This window comes from Taudactylus pleione, unplaced genomic scaffold (genome assembly GCF_031769625.1).
Source record: "Taudactylus pleione unplaced genomic scaffold, aTauple2 ptg000016l, whole genome shotgun sequence".
In the NCBI taxonomy this organism is placed as follows: Eukaryota; Metazoa; Chordata; class Amphibia; order Anura; family Myobatrachidae; genus Taudactylus; species Taudactylus pleione.
Genome location: NW_028284418.1, coordinates 3852478 through 3879397, shown reverse-complemented (window position 1 = coordinate 3879397; position 26920 = coordinate 3852478). Strand labels below are relative to the sequence as shown.

The 26920-nt window shown below is 44.8% G+C and overlaps 1 protein-coding gene across 1 annotated transcript in view; it reads left to right on the top strand.

Annotated features, from left to right (window-relative positions):
* Positions 1 to 26920, top strand: part of ABCA5 (ATP binding cassette subfamily A member 5) — a 242453-nt gene that overhangs the window by 159097 nt on the left and 56436 nt on the right. Inside the window, exons 20-26 of the mRNA XM_088474514.1 lie at positions 2163 to 2332; positions 3859 to 3986; positions 4853 to 4990; positions 5289 to 5402; positions 6390 to 6560; positions 6894 to 7007; positions 24279 to 24416. Of these exons, the coding sequence (XP_088330640.1) occupies positions 2163 to 2332; positions 3859 to 3986; positions 4853 to 4990; positions 5289 to 5402; positions 6390 to 6560; positions 6894 to 7007; positions 24279 to 24416 (973 nt within the window). The remainder of the gene's footprint in view (positions 1 to 2162; positions 2333 to 3858; positions 3987 to 4852; positions 4991 to 5288; positions 5403 to 6389; positions 6561 to 6893; positions 7008 to 24278; positions 24417 to 26920) is intronic.

Genomic DNA, 26920 nt, shown 5'->3' with positions numbered 1-26920 from the left:
GGAGACCTGTGGCTGTTGCAGAAAATGGCGCCGTGAGTTTCTGAGGGGACGGAGGGTGAGAGGAGCAGCTCAGGAGCAGCAAGACCGCAGTGGAATGGAGCCGTGAGCTGGGGGAGGGGCCGCAGGAAGAGGACCGTCTCCCCTATGCTGACATCAACCACCGGGTCCCTGGCCTCAACTGTCCCCTGCGCCAGTAAAACTTATGCCCTGGTGATCTAGTGGAGTCCCGGGCAAACCGGTGTCTACATCAGCACTTCCGGGCTGTCCCCTGAGACCGGAGGTAAGACTGTGCCGCCTTACCTGTCCCCTTGAGTCCTGGCTGCAGTCTGGGGTCCAAGGAGCCCTGCTAGTTAGGCCTCCCGGAGCCCCGCTGAGAGTACCTAGCCGGTGGCTGGAGTCGCAGTGCCACGGAGAAGTGATGGAGCAGCAGTGCAGACGTCCAGAGGACTGTCTAGCACTGCTTGCTCTGTTATAGTAAAATAAAAATAAATCATAAAAAAATCTTGGGCTGCTTAAAAGCAGCCCCATTGTATAACGGTGATCCAGCTCCTGCCAGACACCAATGAAACTGTGTTGCCCTCAGGCTGTGGGCGGGGTATAGGGGGAAGGACCGGACCATCATGGAACAGAAAAAACTTTGCTGTTGGTGTCCAGTCCTCCAAGTACCACCTACACCCCATTGTCTCCCTGTGGAGCCCTATGGACCCTGAAGAAGAAAGTCAAAGTACACAGCATTGAATACTTGTTTTACACAAATAAAGTATATCTGCCCATATGTGTATTAGTGTTGTCACTAGCTACTTTAATTACACAGGTCTGCGAAATTTAAGGTATTGAAAGCTTTTTTAATAATACTTTTATATTCTTAATTATACTCCTGTATACATCAAGAAATAGAATTTTTATAAAAAAATTCACATCACATTTACCTATAAGGGGGTTACATACATTTTTAAGAAAAAACAAGAAGTTTAATTGTTTTTGACATAGTTATTGTGAAATACGAAGAAGTGTAGATGATATCACTGTGTTTTTGTCTTAATTGCATAATAAAATAACAATAAAATCAAACAATAATAGAAACAAAACCATAATTATTGAAAAAATCGTTAATATCTTGTTTTTTTTGTCTTCAAACTTCATTTTGTCGCTTTTCGTTTATAAGCTTTTTCTGTGTCGTCTCTGTGTATCATGCAGCAGTAGTCAGCCATCATGCTGACGCCCCAACAACCCTGGTATCTTCTTTCTACATCTTTAACGTCTTGGTGGAACCGTTCACCCTGTTCTTCACTGTGTAGTGTAGTGTAGTGTGTAATGAGTGTGTATGTGGTCATAGGCAGGGGTTAAAATGAACCGGCACAGGGCAAAACTGTGTTGCATCTGTTGTATTTGGTTCCTCCTTCGCCAGCTCACCTTGTAGTTGTAGTTGTTGTGTGTGTGCAATGTTCCTTTAGACAGTATGGGGTTTAGGCCCTTTGTAAATTTCAGCTCCAGGCCCATGTGGACCTGGCACTGGGCTGGGGGAAGTTTTATGACGAGAACTGAATTGTAACGTTCTATACAACCAACTGAATAAATTTAAGACAATGTTTTATAATAAATGTAGGCAAAATACATTTATTACTTTAAAGAATATGAAAAAAATTACTTATTCATAAATACACATTTTGCAGAAAAACGTGATGTGATATGCAAAATCAGGAGTAATTTTCATGTTCAGAAGCTAAAAATCTATAAGTATCACATAAATTCGTTAAAAAAGATTTTTCATCGCAGACCTGTATTATAGTTGAGGATGCTACTTACTGACTGTCTGCACTATACGGCCATGTAATGTAATGTGCATGTATTCTGTATTGCGATTTTCAGTATCTTTTGTACTCCCATGTAAGCAACAAATCATGTTGTATATCCTGGTGAATTTGTACCAGTTATTTACATGGGGAGAGAGTTGTACTTTGCTGCCTGTTCAGAGTTTGACACATTTCACTTCTGCGGCCAACTTTTTTTTCAGACACATTTTGCATTTATGTTTAGTAAAGGCCGTAATGTTAATCTTCTAACAACTAATGCTGTTCATCAAATCAGGTTCTTCGGGGAAACACAGAGTGAAACAAACAGAGACACGCACACATTGAATACAACTTTTTATTTTCTTTCAGGTCGCTTTTTCTGTTTCTGTTCCTAGCCGCCCAAGCAGCAACAAATATTATACATTGGTACAACCAAAAACCATCTGTACCTATCAAACTGTCCCCAGACTTGTACTTTCTACGTCCAGGACAGAAGAGTCAGAAGTATCTAACAAGCCTATTGGTACAGAGTTCTACAGGTAATCTGTATGCAAGTTGCGCTTAGTGGCAAAATACTGCAATACTTCTGCTTCCCTGCTAGTTGTTTTTTATTTTTTATCAGACTTTCAAGGTTGCAAGAAATATTAGAGTTCACGTTACAATTTTTCAACCTGTAAAACGATTTGGAAAAGTTTAGATATAGAACATGTTATATCATACGATACTAAATATGTATTATTATGTTTTATAATACTAATCTGCATTCTTACTATTTATTTATCTATATGCAAACAATTTATATAGTCCGGCACTCCAAATATGAGTCTGTAACAGTGCCTGGTGCCCTTACAGCAGCAACAGCTGAATTCACAATGGCCAAAGATAGCGGCACTCAGAAGTAATAAATGCTCAAAAGCTGCAGAGTAGTAAACTCAAAGATTATATATATATATATATATATATATATATAGCAAACAGAAGTATGCTGGCACTTAATGCTTAGAAGTCACATCCAGCCTGGGTGCCTCCAATGAAGGTAGTGAACAAGCAAATCCAAAGTAGTGGCACTCACAGGGCTTTGTATAGCATCAAAAAACGTGGTGTATCAACACCCAACACACAACAGGTACCTCCGTGTGGTCAACTTTTCATTTAATACAAAATGTAATCAGGACATCCTATATATATATAATTCATCGGTCTGTTTGTTTGTCTGTTCGGTTATGCATTTGGACACCTCTGCACCTACTAGGATGAAACCAGTGCGAGGTGGTCTAGTTGGATCCTGGACAGGTTTTAGGGGGTTAGGGTCACTGTCTGACCTCTCAAGTGATGTGCGGTCAGGTGAGGCAGAGCCTTTCCTGTGATACTTCGGTATACTGCACAGTTTTTACTATAGAAATTGTAATTACGAAAAATGTTAAGAAAATTTTATAAATATCTTCTTTGTATTATTCTAATAATTTTTATAGTCAAAATTCTGGAGTAAAAAGTGTATGGCAGGCGAGGCACTGCCTCCTCTGTGTACCTTTTCCGCACATCCCTGATCAAAACACACCAAATTTCCAGCACTATATACTGCTGCACCTTTGTATAATGCCCACATAAACCCTCTGGTTCATATATGTATCTGTAAATCTGGCTTTAATACTAGTCAGTGCCTCTCCAGCCATTTATTTCACCTCACCAATCTGGACCTCCCGTTGGTGTACACTGGGCAGAACATTGACACGAGGAGGCTGTTCTAAGACCTTCACTGGATGGGTTTGGACAAAAACTTCACAGAATGGTAACATTGGATCCCAGAAGACATACTAGGGTTTTGTGGTCCTGGTCAGACTTCCCATTTGTGTACTCTGGGCAGAACTTTGCCCGGGAAACCTGTTCTGGACCTTCCACTGGATGGATTTGGATGACATCACATAATAATACTTAATAACTTAAAGATTTAAACCTGGGCAATACCTGGTCTGGTACTTCAGCTAGTATGTATGTACAGGCGGAGTATACAACAGGTTTCATATGTGATGCATGTGTATATTTATATCTTCCTATTTGTACCTAGGTGCCAGCATAGACGACCTAATTAACATTCTGAACGGACAAAAGATTAAAGTGGCACAGATGAATGGAAGCGACTACATGTCTGTTTCTCCTCACAATGGGGCTCTGGATGTCACAAGTTCTGGAAAGGTATGAGGGTGTGAGTAGAGTCTAGTAATATTTAAAAATACAATGATTAGAGATTTTTTAGAATTGGGCACAGTTCAACTAAATGAAATAAAAAAACTTTCAGCTCAAGGGGAAGTCACAGGCAGGAGCACTGCATGCCCCTCAGTCAGTTTGGAACAGATGAGCTGTTATAATACAAAGTAGAGCAATGTGAGACCATTTGAGCTATTAAATACCCTGGTGGATCTAGCATGTGGCACATGGTTAGTATTATTGTGGTTTTTATTTTTTTCTCATGTAGCTCCACTCAAAAATATTGGTGGTTCTGGCTCCAGTGTTTATTCACTTTCAGTAACTTGTATCAAAAAAATCTATTTTTTTTCTATTTCAGACACTTTTTTTTAATAATTAAGGTTTGGAAAGATTAACCGTTAAATGATTTTAAGGAATATATTTCACAATATCAAAAGTGTTCCTCCAGGGCCGGGATGGGGAACCTCAGGCCCGGGGAATCATTTGGTCTGGCCCTCTGAGCTTTTTTCTGCTAACCTCATCTGGCTATCAGGGTTCTTAGAATGGCACCCTGCAGCCAGAATCTATGCAGCATTGCCGCCTGGAGCGTCCTTAAGATGCCCCTGACGGTCACATCGCTGCCCTTACAGCTCCCTGGAGCATGCTCAGGATGCTTCGGGCATTGCTGTAATCACCTGCAATTGTTGCCCTGCTCCCCGTGTGACGTCACATGGAGGGGGCGTGTCCTGTACCGTGCCCACGAATAATGTTATATATATCAAAATGGCCCTTGGCAAAAAAAAGGTTCCCCACCCCTGATCTAGGGGGAGGCTGACCCATGTATCTGAACTGGTTTGTGCTTCTGTATCTTCTAGTATTACACATATGAAGCCGTGTTTAACAGCACTATGGTCCACTCTCTGCCTGTCCTCATTAATACAATCAGTAACACTCTGCTGAGGCAACTTAATGTGAATGAAAGCATCCAGGTATCCAGCAGCCCATTTCCTCAGGTGAGTTCTCCCTGCCTCCACAGTACATGCCAGTTGTTATGCAGTGAGAATAATATTATTCATCCAATGGAGTAATAGTATATATATTGTTTACAGAAACTGTCGTTTGTTTTCCATATTCATGTAAAGTAATAATCTTGTTTTGTCTCATTTCTATTTTAATATAAACACTTTATTGATTAGCAAAAACATGTGCTGTAGATGTTTGCTGTTCTGAAGGATACCAGGGCACTTTGTGTTCCCAAATGTTGGACTGCTAATGTGTGCTATGGTTATATTGTAATAATTGTCTCAACAGGAATATTTGGATATATCGTTTAAAGTCACTCTGTATTTTCTGGTCATTTACTTGGGAATTATATCTGCAGGCATGCTACCTTATTTTGCAATGGAGAACACATATAATCATAAGGTAAGAAAAATGAAAGTTTATGTACATGGTTACCCCTCGTTCCCTCATCCGTCTAAGCTGGCTTCCATTGCGCATTGATGGAGATGCTGAGTAACACTCTGCCAGTTCGTGTAGCATATCTTGAGTGAAATAGCTATGCCAATGCCCAAAACACAGGCACATGTATACAGTATGCAGACTTGTGTGCTTCTTGCATTTATGCTATCCTGCAACTGGAGAGGCAGACAGTGCAGGGATTAGTCATTCTAACATAGACCGAATACACATGGGCGTAATTACCCTAGGTGTAAGGGGTGCAGCTGCTATGTGCCCCAGAGCTGAGGGGGGCCCATCTTCCTTGTCAAAGTTGCATGTGTTATATACATTTTTCACCATTGGGTGGGGCCCCTGTGAGTACATATAAGTGCAGCAAAGGCAACTAGGTGCATATAGGTCTGAGAAAATGCATTATTAGCAGATATTCAGGATCCAGTGCGCTGATGATGATGATGATTATCACCAGCAGTAGGAAGCAGTTTGTGATTGGCTGATTGTGAATGCAATGCAGATACTGATTGGTGTTTGCTGCTTTACTCAGACATATATTGCACTTTTGTATGCAGCTTTCAGCCATTTATTTCATAAGGGAGACAGAGTTGTTTCTGCAGTATCAGATGTATATGTAAGTGGACTGTAGAGCATCCTCTTTTAGGGCAGATTTTACAATTGATTTTTACATAAAATATTTTGTGAACAGCTAGAAACAGTAGACTGGTGCTTGGGTTCTTAAGAACCATATATACTTACACATTTATTGGGAATGTTTGAATGCAGTACCCTTGTTTTGATTAATGATAATAGCTCTGCAGCATATGCATTATTTAAAATGAATATGAATGAAGAGTTCAGTAAGAATACAAAGTAGAAGAAATATAATGTAGCTTGTATAATGCTTAAGTATTTCATAAATGTGAATTATTAACTCATAGCCATTTATTCCCACACAAGGTGAAAGCATATACTCAGTTAAAGATGTCCGGACTGTACCAATCAGCTTACTGGGTTGGACAAGCAGCAGTAGATATGCCTTTGTTTTTTCTGATCCTCACCATTATGCTGGGAACTTTGTTTATCTTTAACAAAGGGATTCACCTATATGCTGGAACATTTATTACATTGGTAAGTTTTTGTAGACTATAGTTTAATGTATTGCAGATATACTACCTATGGTAAAATTGATAACTGGGTAAGACACAAGATCTTGCAATTTGTTGTTAGATAGTTGGTTGAGGCTATGTAATAATTGCTTCTGATAGTAACAAACATGAATTATATAAATGGAAGGGGTCAGATACAAATCAATTGGCTGCAGCCAGCATGTACTCATGATAACTTTTGGTCACACTGCACATGTAGCATGTTTTCAATCACTATTGAATTAAAAAACAAACTTGCATTACATTGTAATGTCTGTCACAGAGAGTGTTTGAGAAACATTCCTTCTACTTTCAGATCTTCTGCTTGATAGGCTATGTGCCTGCAGCTGTGCTTCTCACATATGTGCTTTCTTTCACCTACAAACGAATCCATGACACTCGGCAATGGTGGTCAATATTCTTATCAATGGTATGTACAATGCAGGGCTAGTCCTGTTGACAGCTGTCTTGAGACCATTCTTGCTTGGCTAATGTTTATAAGACCACTTTGGTTTCAGTTTTGTGATCTGCTCACTAGTCAAAATTGTGAATAGTGCATATCTGTGTAGAGTGTGTATGTTTTCTCCATGCTTGTTCCAACTTCCTCCTTTCAAAGACCTAGGGGTAAATTTACTAAGATGGGAGTTCTATTTAAGAAGTGATGTTGCCAATAGCAATCAATCAGATTCTACTTCTCATGTATCTAGCACCTTCTAGAAGATAATATCTGGAATCTGATTGGTTGCTATGTGCAACATCATTTCTTAATAGAACTCACATCTTAGTAAATTTACCCCCTAGTGTTAAGTTAATTGTCTTCTGACAAAATGAAGCCCCTTGTGTTTTTTGGTGTAAAGCTGGGTAAACATTAGAAGGTTACTTGGACGACAAGCCCAACTCCGACGGATCTGGCCGACATATTGTCAGAATCGTCTAGTGTGTACCCACTATGTCGGCTGTTGTGCACTCCCATTTAGTCGTCAGCCACATCATCAGGTCGTCCCTACATGCAGCTCAATCTAATGATGCAGCCGATGACCCCATGCAGCGGAATGATATATCGGGCAGTCGGGCACCGGATCGTCTAATGTGTACCAGCTGGGACCCCCGGTCACATCGCTGGGTACACATATCATCTAATGTGTACCCAGCTTTAGAGTATAAGCCCCACTGGTGCATGGACTGCTGTGAATGATTTAAAGCTAAATACATTATAAGGGCCAAATGTAATAGAATGAGAGTTTAGAAAATGTGAGAGTTTAGCAGTAACCTCACATTAGTCTAAAAACATGTGAGTTGCATGTTTCCGGACCCTATTACATTGGCCGAGTTTAAAACGTGGAAGATTTTACTGCTGAATTCTCACATTTTCTTTTTTTTTTTTTGAGAAATATTTTTATTGAATGGTTTTTTATATTCCATTCCATTTAAAATAGTAACATTACCATAATTGACACAGAAAATAAAATAACATAATCACAGAAAAAACTCTGTGACCTACAATAACATTAGAATTAAGAAACATATATCACAAGATATATCACAAAAAAAGGAATACATTATATATAGATACAGAAACATATATATAAACATTGAATACAAATATGCAAAAGAATAGGTTATACAGAATAGTAAAAATTAGGAAAAAGAGAAGGGAAGAGGGTGGGGGGGGGGTACCAGTCAATTAGAGAGCAAAATCGCTGAGACAAATTATGTCCAAATAAGACAGAGCTAAATCGTTGTCAGGGGTGGTTCAGCTGAAAAATGTGCGGTCCATGGGGACCATGTTTTAACAAAGTGATCTGGAGTGTCATGTAGGACAGTTGTAATTCGTTCCATTTTATAGGTGTGCCATATGGCGTTGATAGTAGCTAAAACAGAAGGGGGAGTGGATGACTTCCAAAGGGAGGCAATCGTACATTTAGCTGCATTCAATATATGTTTGATTAATTTCAGTTCGGCTCGTGTGGTATTTGGAATAGGCCGAGAAAGGAGGGTATATAAAGGAGTATTTGGGACTTGAATATCAACTACATCCTTAATCAATTTATGTATATCCACCCAATACCTCTGAATACTAGGACAGGACCACCAGATATGCAGCATGGATCCCACCTGGCCACAGAGCCTCCAGCACAAATTAGGGGAAGAGGGGTAAATAGCATGAAGTCGAGTGGGGACCAGGTACCATCTATAGTAAACTTTGTAGGAGTTTTCCTGTATGCGGACTGAAATAGAGCTCTTTGCAATCTCATTCCTTATATCTGACCATTCCTCAGTTGTTAATATCTCGCCCGCCTCTCTCTCCCAGGCCTCCTCATGGGCTTCTTTTACGGGTTGATTATGTTGGATTAATGATTGATAAATTGTGGAAATAAGACCCTTAGTTGAGTGAGGATGTAGACAGAGTGATTCAAGTGTAGTTTTATCAGCTATTATAGAGGTTTGCGTCTGGGAATGAAAAAAATGGCGTAATTGGAGGTACTGAAAAAAAACGTTATTGGGTAGGGAGAATTGAGATTGCAATTCAACAAATTCCGGGAAAGTCTGCAAGGGAGCTAAATCAAATAAAAATAAGATATCAGATTTAGTCCATTGGCGAAAGGATTTATATTGTGTACCTGGGACAAATTCAGGATTGTTCCATAGAGGGACCATTAAGGGATGAGATGAGCGAATATTATAGAGACGGGAGCATTGGTTCCAAATCGAAATCGTAAATCGAACAGTGGAAAGTATGTTTAGCTTAGGTGATCGTGAGAGGGCAGGGCACCAAAGGAAAGAATAGGGAGAATAAACAGATAATGCTCCGGCTTCGATAGATGTCCAAACTCTCTGGCTAGGCGGAGCGTGCCAGAGAACACACGAGACTAAGTGGGTTGCCCGATAATATTTGATTAGATCAGGAATACCCAGCCCTCCATCACTACGAGGTCTTTGTAACAAGCGCATCTTTACTCTGGGTCGTCTCCCAGCCCATATATAATGTGAGATCTCTACTTGAATATTTTTCAGGATTGTGATTGGAATATGTATCGGGAGAGTCTGCCACATATATAGCAGCCGAGGAAGAATGTTCATTTTAATTGAAGCCATACGTCCTATCCAAGAGATTATAGATCTATTCCATGTATGAAGGTCGGACTTAATGGAGGCCAATAGTCTAGGAAAATTGGCTGTGTATAAGGAGGAATACGTCTTAGTTAAATAAACCCCTAAGTATTTTATCTTATCCGTTTGCCAGCGGACAGGGAATGCAGCTTGAAGAATGCGAAGGTCAGCAGGGGGGGTCTGTAAGTCTAAGATCTCCGTCTTATCTGTATTCATTTTAAAATTAGAGTGTGTGCTATATTTATCTATCTCGAAAAAAAGATTTGGGAGGGATGAATGGGGGTCAGTTAAAGTTAGAATCACATCATCAGCGTATAAAGCGATCTTGTGGTCAGTATTGCCAACTCGAATACCAGAGATATTCAAACTCGATCTAATCTTTGAGGCTAGGGGTTCCATCACCAACGCAAATATAAGAGGGGAAAGGGGGCAACCCTGACGGGTGCCGTTATAGATGGAAAAAGGGTCGGAAGAAAGGCCATTAACTAAAACGGAAGCTGATGGATTATGATATAATGAGAATAATCCATTAAAAAACGCACCCGAGAACCCCATGTTAAGCAAAGTTTGCTGAATAAAGGGCCAAGCCACACGGTCGAAGGCCTTCTCAGCATCGAGAGCCACCACCAGGGTCGGGTCTGATCTGCCCTGAGCAATTTGTATTAGATCAATCAGACGTCTCGTATTGTCTGAGGCCTGTCTATTGGAGATAAAGCCCACCTGGTCCGAATGAACTAGGTGGGGTAAAATTGGGGCTAACCGAATAGCTAGGATCTTAGCCAATAACTTCAGGTCTACATTCAGAAGTGAGATTGGTCTATAATTTTTCAACTCCAGGGGGTCTCGATCAGGCTTAGGAATGACAACTATATTGGCCCTGGTGGTGGCCGCATCAAGCGATTTACCCTCCAACAAAGAATTAAATAGTAGCTTAAGCATAGGAAGTAGGGTTATAGTAAATTTTCTATAATAGAGAGCGGAAAATCCATCAGGACCAGGGGCAGCTGACCTACGTAGATGCTTTATAGCTGCTATAATCTCCTCTTCAGTGATAGGGGCATTAAGTAAGGCAATATGTGATTCAGAGAGTTTAGGTAATTGACAAGATTCCAAATATTGGCGTATTCCATTAAGAGTGTGGGGGGTATTTATGTCTACAGGTGGGAGGTTATATAAAGATGAATAGTATTCCCGAAATAGATTAGCCATAGCCTTGGGGTCATGAGTTAGTGAGCCGTTCGAGTCTCTTAAGGAGATAATCCTGTTACGAGTACGTTTGGCTCTTAGTTGGCGGGCCAATAATGTGTCTGCCTTGTTAGATTTCTCATAAAATCTCTGGCGTGTCCACAATAAGGCATTCGCCGCTTTTTTAGAGAGAATCTGAGATAGCTGACCCTTTACAGATAAAATTTTTAGATACGTGCGTTTTTTGGGAAAACGTTGATGGAGCTGCGTGAGGGAGGATAATAAAGATTCCAGTTCATTTATACGCGTGAGTTCCGCCTTTCTCTGAGCAGAAGATAGGCTGATGAAAAAAACTCGTAGTGTGGACTTATGGGCTTCCCAAAGTATTGAGGGGGAGATATCCGGAGTGAGATTAGTGGCGTAAAAATCTTTTAAAGCAGATGTAATTTGTGCTATATGAGCCTGTTTCATTAATAAAGACTCATTTAAGCGCCAACAACGGGTCAAGGGCGTCGGGCTTGTAACCAAAAGCTCCATCTCGATAGCTAAATGATCTGACCAAGGGATAGGTAAGGTCTGTGCCCCCAAGAGCCTTTGGGTGGATGCCCGGTCAACTAAAAAATAATCGATTCGTGTATGAATATTATGTGGCGGGGAATAATGTGTATAACCTCTAGCTGAGGGATAAAGAGTTCTCCATGCGTCATAAAGATCGTTAAGTGACATGTGAGAATGCAGTCGTTTGGTGAGTTTAGCTTGAGTGGAATAGATTGAGACGGGACGAGATCTGTCTAGAATGTGATTTGAGATGGTGTTAAGATCCCCCCCAATTATAATGAGGCCCTGTGGGAGTTGGGATATATGATTGAAGAGGCTAGTAAATAGGGATGCCTGCTGCATTGCCGGGGCATATACCGATGCTAAAACAATCGGTGAGTTACTATACGTCCCTGATATGATGATATACCGGCCCTGGTCATCAGATATCACTTTGTCTATATTGATAGGGAAGTCCCTATGTAGCATAATTGCCGTGCCTCTACGCTTAGCTGACATATTCGAATAGTAAACCTGTGAGTATATTTTGCTTGCTAGAGATGGATGAGGGGCTTTAAGATGCGTCTCCTGCAAGAAAACAACATCTGGTCTACGACGATGGAAAAACTGGATGGCCATGGCCCTTTTAGTGGGGGAATTTAACCCGTTGACATTTAACGTAAGAACCTTTAACTTCATGGTGGATATGTATCTAGATAATTCCGTAGTATATGAATTGGACATATTGACTGGTTAGAGATCCAGGGAAAAAAAGAGGACAGATTAGGGGAGAAAGGAAAGAGAACAGGAACTACCAAGGTAGTAGAAAAGAAAAGACCTTGACCAACACAAAGGACAGGCCTAAATTTGAAAGAGAAGGCATTACAAATACCTTCCCTTTGGCGGGGGGCATGACAAAGAAAGAAAATAAAAAGTAGAAGAACTAAAGATGTATAGTACATGTGTACTAGGACAGTATAGAAGCTGTGACCATTTGTCCAGAGAAAGTGTTAGAGGTAACAGACATAAGGAGAATACTGTAGACATCGTGAGCGAAGAATAACAATAAAAAACATAATAATAAATGTAGAATCACTGTAGATACGATAGAAGGGTACTCATTAACGTTCCAACTTAGGAAAGGATGGTTCTACTTGAGAACCCGAACCATCCTAAAATTTAGCTAACATAACAGATGAACTATGACATCTTATTAATAACAATAAACATACAGACATTATACTTTCAGAAGAATGAATAACCCGGGATGATACCAATTTAACTAACAGTGACTTCTCCTAAGAAGAAAGCATTTAGAAAACACAAAAATAGGATATTGACACGATGCCAATTTGAAATAAACAACATCAGTTAGGCCTGAGACCATTTGGGGGATGGTACTGAAGGGCTTTGCTGTGGTGAGGCAATTTGTTTACGAATGGATTCAGGAAGATCATCGATAAGACCGAAAGTTTTTAGAAGCTCGTAGCCTTGTGTAGGGGTTTTAACAATATATGTGCCTCCATTCCTTGTGATTTGGAGTTGAAAAGGAAAACCCCATTTATATCGAATGGAATGATTTCGCAATGTTTTGGTTATATTGATAAGGTCCCGGCGTTTCTTAAGAGTAGACGGAGCTAGGTCTTGGAACACTTGAAGTTGATACTCTGAATAGGAGATTGTAGATAAGCCACGGACAGAATGCATGAACCGGTCTTTTGTTTTATAATAATGAAATCTTAAGATAACATCCCTCGGGGGTTGATTCAGAGGGGGTTTCGGCCGCAATGCCCTATGCGCCCTATCCAAGTGGAGCATATCTTTTGATATATCTGGTAGCAAGTGAAAAAAAAGTCCTTCCAAGAACCCAGGAAGAGTATCTGCCGTTATGTCTTCAGGAATGTTGCGGATTCGGATATTGTTCCGTCGGTTCCGGTTCTCTAAGTCCTCCAGGTGATCTTTATACGTATCAAATTCCGAGTGCAGATCAGCAAGCTCTTGCTCCACTACGCTTTGGTACTGACAGACTTCGTCCATCTTCTGTTCCAGAACATCTGTGCGGGAACCAAGATCTGCTAATTCAGTTTTAAATTCTGTGAGCACCGACCTCATTTCTGACTGGATAGTTTTAGTAACAATAGCTATAATGTCTTTAGTTGTCAGAACAGCATCCGCAGAGGTATCTTCCTCAACGTCGGAAACAATGTCTGCAATCGGCGTTTGTCGAGTCAGAGAACCAGATTTTTCCCATGCTCTGAGTATGCTAGGCTTAGGAGCGGCAGAGTTTTTGCGACTTTATTGTGACATATTGGAATGACAAAAACGGATTATTCAATCAACAAGTGTGCCGAGATTTCCAAAGATGAGGGAGGGGAACATTGGCGAATGCTAGCCGAACAGTGCAATGAATTCTCTGGAGCAATCGCAGGTCACAGCATGATTTATAGAAGAAAAAACATCTGGAGAGTCATGACTAGATAAAAAGAAGAAAGTCGGCTAATGGTATATCCATCTATAAGGCAATATATGAAAGCAGCATTAGATGGCGCTGTAATTCCACCTTGTAGGAGATGAAAATGAGATTCTCCAATAGATTATAATCAGTTAACACTCACTAGATTATAGTAAGTAAAAAAAATAAAATAATGAGTGTTATAGATGATTGTAGATTATTGCAGTTATATATATAGATGGATCTATAATTGCAGCTGCATCCGGCTTGTACCATCAGAAACTTAATTAGAAAATGGCTCCCTGCTGAGGGCTGGTAAGTTATGTTCCTTAATTACTTCACAGTCCAGGCAGCTAGTGGGCCGTGGAGCGGAGTATGATGGCAAGAAGAGTAATCTGGGTCAGAAAGGGCAGATTAACATCCTCAGTCAGGCAGGTTATAAGAGTGTGTGGATATATACAGCTCTTACCACACACCTCCGGGCGGTGAGTCCCAACGGCGCTGACAGCCGGACAGCAGGCGGCAACAACCTCTCTCCCTCCGGCAGGACAGTCAGGGAGAGTGACAGCAGAGAAGGCAGGGGGGACCACGCTCCCGTATACAGGCGATCAAGCGCCGAAATCTAGCCGCGCCACACCTCCGGACTTCAGGCCATAAATCGAGGCCCCGGCTTCTGTGGAAGGACCAGGCCGCAATCCGCGGGAGCGTCCAGCGACTCCCCGATTCCGCGACCACGGCACCGGACACGCAGAATAGTCTGAGGGGGTTATTATAGGCAGTGGTGCATCATTTATGGCCCCCTAGAGTGTCACCAGCAGCCGGACAGCAGTATGTTCCTCGGGAGCTGCAGGGAAGCCCAGCTTTCTCAAATGGCTGCCAAGCCACGCCCCCTGAATTCTCACATTTTCTATACTCACCCTATTACATTTGGCCCTAGGAAATATTCATGTAGTTTGACAACTCATAGATTGGATACAAAAAGGACATTAATCCTAGAAAGGATGCGCTCATGTTACAAAGTGCTGATTTGTGGAGCAAGATGGCAGCAATTGCGAGGTGGCAGAAATTTGCACAGGTGTATAGGAAGATAAGAGCATAGTAGGTGCAACTAGTTATACGGAGCCAGTGGCGTCACTTACCTCATTTGAACCCGGCATGGCAGTCGGTCCGGGGTGCTTGTTCTCACGCACGCCCACAGACGGAAAGGGCCGTGGCTTCGTCCCACAAAGCCACACCCACTCATGATTTACACTGTTGGGGGCGTGACCGCATGTCACCCCTCCCCCCCCCCCCCGACCCCGTCCTCAGCACTCAGTGGCCAGGGGAGAGGCTAGGGGTTGCCCAGTAGCTACTGTGCTGCTCCGATGAGTTAGCCCGGCTCAGTGCAGCAGCTGCTGGACAGCCAACAGCCGCTCACTGCAGTGTGGCTGCTCGGTGACACCAAAATAGCAGAGCAACTCTGCTATTTTGATGTCACCCCCTTGGATGGTGTCACCCGGTGCGACCCGCACCCCCCTTGTGATGCCAGTGTGTGGAGCAGTACAAAAACAAGGTTATATTTTGCAATATTATTTAAAATGAGCTAAATTGGTGAAGAGGGACCTACAACCATTTTCACTCCACAATAATACCTGTTTTTGCAACAGCTTTGTGCTGGCAGAGATCAGGTCTTATAATATATGTTTAGTGGGATGCATTTTACACCTTCCAATTGCACTTCAGCAGAGTTGTCTTTTTTTTTATAACTGGGGATCTAGCTCGGGAAGCAGCTTTTCCAATGATTCAGCGGTTAGGTGCAAACCCTCCAATCAGTATTCTCAGACTTTAGAAACATAACTAAGCTTTCATGCACAGTGGCATATCTGAACATAACAAATAGCTATCCCCCAGTCAGTACACTACCTCACCGTCTAGTCCCTCTCTATCAAGTCTGCAGGCAAGCCACTTGCCGCATTCATTCTCGCTCTCGTTCTGTCTCTCTCGTTCATTTATATTTCCAGGCTGCTGTTTATCTTGCAGGTTCACTTTATTTTTTCTTATTGTGTTCTGCTATTGTCCTGTAAGCAAACAAGACACCAGACCACGGTATCTGGACGTGAATGAGGCCTAACTGCGAGTTACAGGTCCTATGCAGATTTTTGTCACCTCCAATTATGAATACCTCTATTCCAGGTCCACCACCATTCCCAACCCTAGTGCTGTGTTCCTTAAGGATAGCACAGATCGGAGGTTGTAGGGCCTCCTTAAGTCAATATTTGTCACAATTTAGGACTATTATGGCTTCTGCATGGGTGATTAAGGCCCTGGACAAATGGATAGTAGAGCTCCCTGAGGGCTTAGAATCAATAGGCTATGAGCAGAAGTACTTACATTTTTGAAACATTGGATGATGCTCCTTTGGATGCTGGTCATGTAGGGAGAAATGCTGACTCTGCAGTCTGTATACCAGTCATTGGGGCAGATGTATGACGCTCTGGAAAATGATAAAGTGCAGAGTGATAAACGACCAGCCACTCAGCTCCCAACTGTCATATTACATGCTGTGTTTGAAAAGTGACAGTTGGGAGCTGATTGGTTGCTCATTTATCACTCTCAACTTTATCACTTCCCAGAGCTTCATACATCTGTCCCTCTGTGTCTTAAATCCTCAGAATTCATTTGGAATCCAAGAAAACAGTCAGCTTGCCATGAGAGAGAACCGTATTATTAATATACCATGGGCCGAATGTAACATCTATCCCATCATGGCGGATTTCAGTCAGGTGTAGACCACTGAGGCACCTTTTCTCAGCATATTCATCCCTTGGAATGGTCCCTTCACCCAGAAGTCTTTCTTCAGATGTTGGAAAGATAGTGTCAACCTGATGTTGACATGATGATGTAAAATCCCTGTGCCAGAATAGAGTATCTGAGTGCACTTCTGCTAGACATCATGGGGCAGATGTATGAAGCTCTGGGAAGTGATAAAGAGGAGAGTGATAAATGACCAACCAATCAGCTCCTAACTGTAATTTTTCAAACACAGCCTGTGACAGTTGGGATTTGAGTGGCTGGTAGTTTATCACTCTACACTTTCCAGAGCTTCATACATCTGCCCCCATGTCAGGTATGTGGAACTTTTTCCTTATTTGCTCATTCCCCTCCTACTCCATGTTTGACAGTTGGTATTATGGTGCTTTATTTACTAAGCATTGGCTTGTAAAAGCTGCCGCTTTTCGGCGTTTTTAAAAACGCAATTTAAAAGGGCAATGTTTTTAATATCAAAACATGGGGTGTTTCTACTTCAGGGTCCATAGGGGTCCACAGGGTGAACTTGGGGTATAGGTGGATCCTGGATCCTCGGGCACCACGGAGTTAAAGCTTTTAGCTGCTCCCAGGATGCACTTGGGTCCAACCTCCCCCATACCCCGCCCCCGAGCCACAGGCACCTCAGTTTTAGATGGTGCCCGGCCGGAGTCGGGTCACCCTGCGGGGTGGGCTGCAGGAGCAGCCCCCTAAAGCTTTTAATTTTTTATTTAACTTAGTTAAATTTATTTATTTTTTACTATTAGTTTTTTCTCTAGAGCAGCAGCGCTGGGCTGTCTGTACAGACGCCCACGCTGCCGCTCCTTCTCCCTGCTGGCGCCGCGACGCCAGCACTGAACTGGGGATCGCGGCAGGGGAAGCCAGAGTCTGTACTAGCCGGACTCTGGCTTCCCCCGGGACTGCTGCCGGAAGACGTCGGGGAGATCAGGTAAGCCGCGCACCGCTGATTAGCGGCGGTGCGCGGGTTCCTTTTAAATGCAGTCCCATGCCCCCGGTCTAGGGGACAGACCGGGGGCGCTAGCGGTGGCGGCGGGCCCCCCCTCCAGCGGAGGCATACCCCGCCAGACCACTAGACCACCAGGGTTAATATCGCGGCAAGCGGGATGCCGGCAACCCGGGGGTTAATATGCTAGCCAGGGGAGGAAGCCTTCCCTGTCAGCGGCTCCTCCCCTCAGCTCAGCGCGCCTTTCAGCTCGGAGTCTGGCGTCGCTGAGCTGCAGCTACTCGGCCACTCCTCCTCTGAGGTCTCCAGCGGCCATTTTCTTACTGGCAGCGTGGATACTCTCAGGGAGCACGCGGACCGGTCCCCCTGTGTACCTCTCCCCCGACAAGGACAGTGTACACAGCGCTATAGCCCTCCCAGACACTGAATCTGGGAGGTTGATTGTAGTGGAAAGGTGCAGTGAGTATATCTTCCTGCATGGTATGTGACTTTTGCTAGTGCTGCCTGTCTGTGTCTTTTTTCTACTTACTGTCAGCCTGTACCTATCCCTTTCCTTCTCCTACAAGCCCTACAGGTGTGCGGGGGAAGGGTGTTTCTACTGACCTCACCTATATAGATCACGTATTTGTGAGGTCCGTCACATACAGTTGTGTGCTACACGGTGCCATATTGTGGGCTGTTGTTCAGCACACTGGTGAGTGCGCACGTTTTCTTCCTAAGTCATGTCTGAGGAGGAGATTGAGCACTCCGGGGCTCCGGTATTGTTCTCCTGCAGGCGCTGTTCTGCAGGAGTGGATAGGGAGGATTTGTCACAGGACGGCCTGTGCGGACGGTGCCAGGCGGTCCCTGGTACGTCTAAACCTCCCATTTCGCAGGAGCCACCATGGGCGATGTTTTCCCAGGTGCTGGTGTCCATCGCGGACCGTCTGTCGGTCCCGACTGCCGCCCCTACTAGGGCGTTGCCCCAGCCTGCCATCCCCCATTCCCCGGGTGTCCCACAATTATTGCAGACTCCCCCGGGGTCTCAGCCTGTTGGTCCCTATGCGGGGTTGCCAATGTATATTCAGTCCACCCCTGTGGCACAGCCGGCTGTGGTGCCGTTTCAGGCTCCTGTGACAGCTCCTCCACCCTGGGTGGATGCGCTTTCCCACACTGTCCAAGATTTGGCGGCAGCATCTTCGGCTTTTCAGTCGATGTTGCGCAGTGACGTGCCCTCCAGGGCGTCTAAACGCTCAGTCATGGCACAGGCTGCGCATCTTTCGGATTCTGAGGGGTTCTCGGATGATGGTGAGGTACAGGATGACTCAGCCTCAGATGCCTCAGTCCAGGAGGTAGACACTAAGTCTTCCATCAATGTGCGGGCTCTGGTTAAGGCGGTGTGGGCTATTCTTCTGATTGAGGATGAGGCACCCGCTCCCAAGTCAAGGTATCCTAGTTTTAAAAAGGCTAAGGTTACTTCTACAGCGTTCCCCTTGTCTGATCAGTTGACTGATCACATGGCGGTGGCCTGGCAGACGCCCAGTAAGCGTTTCCTGCCACAGAAACGCTTGGCGTCCAATTATCCATTCCCGGAAGCGCATTGTAAGAAATGGGAAACTCCGCCTGCAGTCGATTCCCATGTAACACGCCTCATCAGGAGTGCTACTTTGCCATTGCCGTCTATATCCTCGCTGAAGGATCCTACGGACAGGAAGGTGGAGACTTGTCTAAAGTCTATTTATTCTCTCTCAGGGGCTGTAGCCCGGCCGTCCATGGCCATCTCCTGGGTGGCCAAGGCCATTGAGGGGTGGGCCAACGCCTTGGAGGACACGTTTACGGATGAATCTCCGGACGTCCAGAGGGCGTTGTTAGGACAGATGAGAGATGCCGCCTCCTACATTGGAGAAGCATCTTTGGATGCTAGCCTGTTGACCTCTAGGGTTTCGGCGGCAGCAGTGTCTGCTCGTAGATCCTTGTGGTTGCGGTCTTGGAGAGCAGACGCGGATTCAAAGAAAGGCTTGGAGGCCTTACCTTTTAATGGGGAATTACTATTTGGTCCGGACCTGGACAAAATAGTAGATACCCTGGCAAAATCCAAGTCAGCCTTCCTCCCTTCAGCTACTACACCTGCTAAGGTCCGGAGCTCGGCGTTTCGTTCCTTTCGGGTTCAGGGCAAGGCAAAGGGTCAGTCCTTCCCGAGGCAGTCCGCACCCAAGACCGCCTCAAAGCCAAAGAAGCAAGCCTGGAGTGCTAGGCGCCCTTCTTCCAAGCCAGAAGATAAGCCTTCTGCGTGATGGGACGGGCCTCCCTCTGGGGGACCCCAGAGTGGGAGGCCGACTTCTTAAATTCGCCCAGTGCTGGCACAATACCACCACGGATGCCTGGGTGCGAGAAGTGGTCTCCCAGGGGTACGCCCTGTCTTTTCGGCACAGGCCGCCTTGCCAGTTTTTTTGCACAAGTCCTTCTCAGGACAAAACCAAGGCCTTGCAGGTTCAGGAAGCCATAGAGGCCTTGCTGACGGCGGGGGTCATTATACCCGTACCACAGTCTCAACGTGGGATGGGGTATTACTCTACGCTGTTTCTGGTGCAGAAACCCAATGGCTCTCATCGCCCCATCCTCAATTTGAAGTCCCTGAACAGGTTTCTCAGGGTTCCCAAATTCAGGATGGAAACTTTGCGTTCCATCATACTGGCGATGGAACCGGGGGATTATATGGTCTCCCTGGATATCCAGGACGCCTACCTCCATGTGCCTATAGCAACATCGCACCAACGGTTTCTGCGGTTTGCTATTCTCCACAACCACTACCAATTCAGGGCTCTACCCTTTGGTCTCTCCACGGCACCAAGGGTATTTACCAAGGTGATGGCGGTCATGGCGGCTCACCTTCGGAGCCAGGGGATACGGTTGCTGCCGTATCTAGACGACCTCCTCTTGCTGGCAAGCTCCCCGGAGGTACTGATCCAGCATCTCCACCTGACGGTCGCTTGTCTACAGGCGCACGGCTGGTTGATCAACTGGAAGAAATCCTCCCTCATCCCATCACAACGGATGGTTCATTTGGGGGCCCTGCTGGACTCTCGTCAGCAACGGATTTTTCTGACTCCAGAGAAGGTCTCCTCCTTACAGCTGCGGATTCACAGTTGTCTGAGCAGTGGCAGAGTGTCGGTGCACTCAGCGATGAGAGTTTTGGGGTCCATGGTGTCGGCATTCGACATGGTGGAGTTTGCCCAGTTCCATTCCAGGCCCCTGCAGGGGCTGATTCTTTCAGAATGGAACGGATTGCCACACAGGATCCGCTCTCAGATGCTGGTGTTGTCCTCGGAGGTGCGTCTGTCCCTAGCCTGGTGGCTGCAGACAGCGCATCTCCTGGAGGAGCGCCCCTTTTGGATCCCGGAATGGGTTCTGCTCACGACAGATGCCAGTCTCCGGGGTTGGGGGGCGGTGACAGGCTCCTTGTCACTTCAGGGTCGTTGGTCGGCGGAGGAAGCGATTCTTCCCATCAACATCCTGGAACTGCGGGCAGTATACAGAGCCCTGCAGTCGTCCGGCACCGCTCTTCACGGAAGGGCCGTTCAGGTGCAGTCAGACAACGCCACCACGGTGTACATCAATCACCAGGGAGGGACTCGCAGTCGAGCTGCGATGTCGGAGGTGTCCCGCGTCCTGGCTTGGGCGGAGCGCTATCTTCCAGCTCTCTCGGCAGTTTTCATCCCAGGAGTCCTCAATTGGGAGGCAGACTTCCTCAGCCGTTACGATGTGCATCCCGGGGAATGGTCGCTTCATCCAGAGGTATTCCAACTACTCGTGGACAAGTGGGGGCTGCCAGAACTGGACCTGATGGCGGCCCGTTACAATCACAAGCTGCCTGTGTACGGGTCAAGGACAAGGGACGCAGGCGCAAGTCTGATAGACGCGCTGTCGGTGAAATGGCTGTTTCAACTGGCTTACTTGTTCCCTCCGATATCTCTGCTGCCTCGGGTCCTGCGCAAGTTCAAACAGGACGGAGGCACACTGATCCTGGTGGCCCTAGCGTGGCCCAGAAGGCCGTGGTACTCCGATCTGCGGAGCCTGTCCATCGACGCTCCGTACCTCCTACCTCAACGGCGGGACCTGTTGTCTCAGGGGCCCTGTCTTCACCCGGATCTGGGTCGACTATCTTTGATGGCGTGGCTCTTGAGACAGCCGTCCTGAGGTCTCGGGGCTTTTCTAGCTCCGTTATTACCACCATGCTGAGGGCGCGCAAGCCTGCTTCCGCGAGGATCTATCACAGAGTGTGGCACACTTACTTTCAGTGGTGCGAGGCCAGAAACTATGATCCCCAGGTGTTCCGAGTTTCGCGTATTCTGGCTTTCCTTCAGTCCGGTTTGGATTTAGGATTACGTCTTTCTTCACTGAAGGTACACGTGTCTGGTCTGTCGGTGTGGTTCCAGCGCAGGATCGCTGCTATGCCGGACGTACACACCTTTTTCCAGGGTGTTTTGAGAATCCAGCCTCCCTTTGTGCCACCTGTGGCCCCGTGGGATTTGGCGGTGGTTCTTAGGGCCTTACAGGGTCCTCCTTTTGAGCCCTTGGAGTCAGTGGAGCTCAAGTGGCTAACTTTTAAAACTGTTTTCCTCTTGGCAATTGCTTCTGCCAGGAGGGTTTCAGATTTGGGGGCGCTTTCTTGTCGTCCCCCTTTTCTGATTTTTCATCAGGACAGAGCGGTGCTTCGCACTCGTCCTGATTTCCTGCCTAAGGTGGTTTCCAGGTTCCACATTAATCAGGAAATTGTTGTACCAGCCTTTCAGTCACCTGATCTTTCGGCTGGGGAGACTTCCTTAGACGTTGTAAGGGCACTCCAGGTTTATGTGGACCGGACTAGTTCTGTGAGGAAGTCGGATTCTTTGTTTATCCTCTTTGGTTTTCACAAGAGGGGTTGGCCTGCCAACAAACAGACTCTAGCCCGTTGGCTTCGTTCTGTTATTATTGAGGCTTATATGCAGGAGGGTTTACCTGTTCCAGCCTCGGTTAAGGCTCATTCCACTCGGTCCGTGGGCCCTTCTTGGGCTGCTAGCCGTGGCGCCTCTGCTGTTCAGCTCTGTAAGGCGGCCACCTGGTCTTCCATTCAGACCTTTTTGAGGTTCTATGCGTTTGACACCTTTGCCTCTCAGGATGCATCCTTTGGGCGCCGGGTTCTCCTATCAGCACAGGAGCGTCCCCGCCCTTAGTTGGACTGCTTTGGGACATCCCCAAGGTCACCCTGTGGACCCCTATGGACCCTGAAGTAGAAAACAAGAGATATGGTAAGAACTTACCTTTGTTATCTCTGTTTCTACGAAGTCCATAGGGTCCACAGGGCACCCGCCCTGACGCACCTGGCTTCATATGGGCTCTGTGACTGGTCACCGGTTTTCCGTCTCCCATTTCTGTGAGTATGGTTCTTGTGTGTTCCAGTCTTCCTTCTCTCTGTTTCGTCTCCTCCTCCGGCCTGGGCTGCTTACCAACTGAGGTGCCTGTGGCTCGGGGGCGGGGTATGGGGGAGGTTGGACCCAAGTGCATCCTGGGAGCAGCTAAAAGCTTTAACTCCGTGGTGCCCGAGGATCCAGGATCCAGCTATACCCCAAGGTCACCCTGTGGACCCTATGGACTTCGTAGAAACAGAGATAACAAAGGTAAGTTCTTACCATATCTCTTGTTTTTTTCTATAACTCTGAAATTTATATTATGGGGCAGATTCAATAACCACCCAGAGCTATTCAATTATTAGTTAATTTCCTAGCACGGTAAACATGAGGGTAACACACGTTAACCCATAGATTCCGTGTTATAGGTGATCTATGGGTAACCCGAGCGTTGAGTCCCAGAGGGTGCGTTTAACCAGGATTTTTTTCTCACAGCTCGTGAGTCTGCGAGGAAGGATCCGCTTTAATTGCACCCTTTGGGGCTAAATGCGTGGGCATGCGGCAACTGCTTGAATCTCACAGGGCTGACAATTAGCATGGCAAATTGAATCTGCCTGTATCTTTCACTATTTGCCAACCTACACTTTTCTTTTTTTAACTTCTAGCAGTGTACCGCTTGCTTACCTTTGTACCATTACAGGTTATTCACTGGACTTGGACTTGAATTGCTTAACTTTTAATAATTTCTGGAAAATGGCGGTGTTCTAAACCAGCGGTGTATGTATGTGTGTGTGTGTGTGTGTATATATATATATATATATATATATATATATTATTTTGTATTATTCTGTATTTTGGAATATTTGCATACAATAATGAGATATCTATATACATATATTGGATTTGGTCCGACACTCTTAATAAATTGAAGTAGCTGTTACCGGTGCTCTCACAGATGATCAATGGGTACAGCAGCGGTGCGGCACTTGACAAATAAATAGTCGCAACTGCATAAAGCTGAATATCAACGTTTCAGTGTATTACCACTTTATCCTGACATAAGTGGTAAGACACTGAAACGTTGATATTCAGCTTTATGCATGCAGTTGTGACTATTTGCTGAGTGCCGCACCACTGATATATATACACACACACATACATATATTTCTATATACAAAAATATGTGGAGACTAAAATAATGCTCTACACACATTTTGTGAGGTTCATGATAGTAGTGTCAATATTGTTCATGTTTTATCATGCACTGCTCAATATTTACATTTTCTTTTTATCCTTCTTTAGGTGTGTTTAATCACTATCACTGTTGTTGAGCTATCCTCCGTCATATGGACTGATTTGATATCTACAATATTTCATGACCTTTTTTCCATATTCATTCCGATCTACCCACTCCTTGGTTGCCTGATCTGTTTTTTAAAGGTATGCCATATTCTTTCTTGATAGAGCTCTTATTAGCCTTTTCTTAACCACAAATTAGCTTTGTTGACATGGTGCTTTATAGCATGGAATCATAAGGAATTAGTAAGTAGAAATCCCACAGATTAGAAAAACAATACAATAGTTCTTAAATTACAGTTATCTCAAATGAGCTATTGCCTCTATGTAACAGGGGCTCTTGTTACATAGTCCCCTTGCATTAATAACCAATGATCACTATAGACCATGATTAGCTAAAAACAGTTATAATGTGACTAGTATTTGGACCTGTCATTCCTTGCAGCGTGAACACACAAATGTATGAAAAATGTGAACTGCATGGGATTCTGTAACCGAACAAATAATTATGGAAGCATATGCTGAAGATGATGGGGCTGCATTTTTACAGTTGATAACTGAGGGACTGCAGCAAGTCTTAAGGGCGAGGAGGGGGGCTCTTCAAACTGTTCTGCATCATTAACGATTTCACCAGCAAACTTTAATCCTAGTTGGAGTGGCTAAAAAAATTTACCATCTTATGGTAAATGCATGCTTGTGTTCTATCCAAAATACTAGTGTGCTGTGTGTGTGTGTGTGTGTGTGTGTGTGTGCGTGTTTGTGTATATGTGTATATATATGTATATATATATATAATTTATATAGAACGGCACTCACAGTAAACACGTGTCAGCTTCTGCCGGTGCCCTCACAAATAGGTAGATACACAGCGGGGAAAGTGCGGCACTCAAGGCATAAAAAGAATTCCAAGTCGAGGCAAAGATGTGTCAACGTTTCAGTTTATGTCAACTGTCATCAGGATCCTCACCTCGAGCCTCCACTGCTCGGGTGTAATTGTAGCAAACTTGCAGCTAAATAGAAGTTTCAGATAGACCACCTCCTGAGCTGCGAGTTTGGCAGAAACATACACAGATCAGTGTGATTTGTGTATGTTTCTGCATGTAAACAAAAGGATACATATAAGAAAAAATTACGTAGGGCCCCCCCAAAAAAGCATAATCAGCTCCGCACTGCTCAGCCAGTCCTGGTTACCCCGTATTTTAGGAACCAGCACTGGGCTGTTGAGATCTCCGACTTGGGTTGACCGTCTTGGGGTGATAATGCTTTGGCTGGGGAGACCCGGTGAAAGGGTCCCCTGGCTGTGGCATTACACCCCAGCTGGATTTGATTCCGCTGCTGGTATTAAAAATAGGGGGACCCCTACGCATTTTTTCCCCCTATTTTTAAAACCAGGACAGGCTTCAGCCCAGTGCTGGTTCCTAAAATACGGGGTAACCCTACTCGTTCCCCCCCCTTCCCTAATTTTTAGGAACCAGGACTAGCTGAGCAGTCTGGGGCTGGTTATGTTTTTTGGGGGGGACCCTACGTCTTTTTTTACCCTTTTTTTTTACAGGTAGAACAAACAAGCAGCCTTCACATATCTCACTGATATATGAAGGCTGCTTGTTCAGGAGAGTTTGGCAGAGGGAGGACACTGCAAACTCAGGTGAGTAATCTCTATCTAGACTTGCTACTCAGGTGAGAAATCTCGATCTGCTTCACCATCGCCCAACTCGATCACAGCTAAACTCACTTCTTAGTAAATTCGAGAGTTTCAGAAGCATCAAATCACGTGATTTTCGGCAATGCGAATCAAGTTTAAAAAAAACACACTCAATCCGCCTCGATTCTTAGTAAATTTACCCCATAATGTGAAACTTTACAAGAAGTCATTCAACAGCAATTGTAGTTTTGCACTGCATATTAAAGCTTGGTAATTGTATATCTTTGTAAAGCAAAACATTGGCGTGATATAGTAGATCTATAACAGAGAATCCATAACAAAAGCAGATCAAGAATATGTGATCACACTATGAACCTTTTAACCAATGCTTTTTTGTAAACTTTAAGATGTCGAGTTTATTGCTGACAATTGGTTGGGCAACCTGTGCTGGTATCTAACAAGGAAGACCCTGTTATAGTGGAAATCAGCCAAGGCTGATTGTACAGATGTATCCTCCAACATCTAGCCTCCTTGGACGCTAAACAGCCCTTCTAGTTGCACCATGCCGTGGCGTGACTCTGTCGCGCAGAGCGTCTTTTCGTGCAACTTTTACCTTCAAATGTGTCTTATTCGCACATTGATGCCAATAGATAGGACACAGCTTCTGCTGATTAAAATTATATGCAGTATGTCTATATTCTGTGAGCGACTGCGGTTGTTTATCAGCATGCGAAACGCTACGTGTCAGCGGCTGTCACACGAAGCTCCCGTGTTATGTGTAGCGCGACATGTAGCTCACGGAGGATAGATGTATGTGAACACATCTGTGGCATAATTACACACTGTCCAATATTAAATTATTATTACCTTATATTTAAATTACACAGTGAGCTGTTGTTACTGTCAAACCATTTACAGCCCTCTGCTATTCAGCCACACGTTTAGTTCTTATGCAGGTGACTAAGAGTTTCCTCTACTCAGAGGGGATACAGTCAAATCCCGGCGG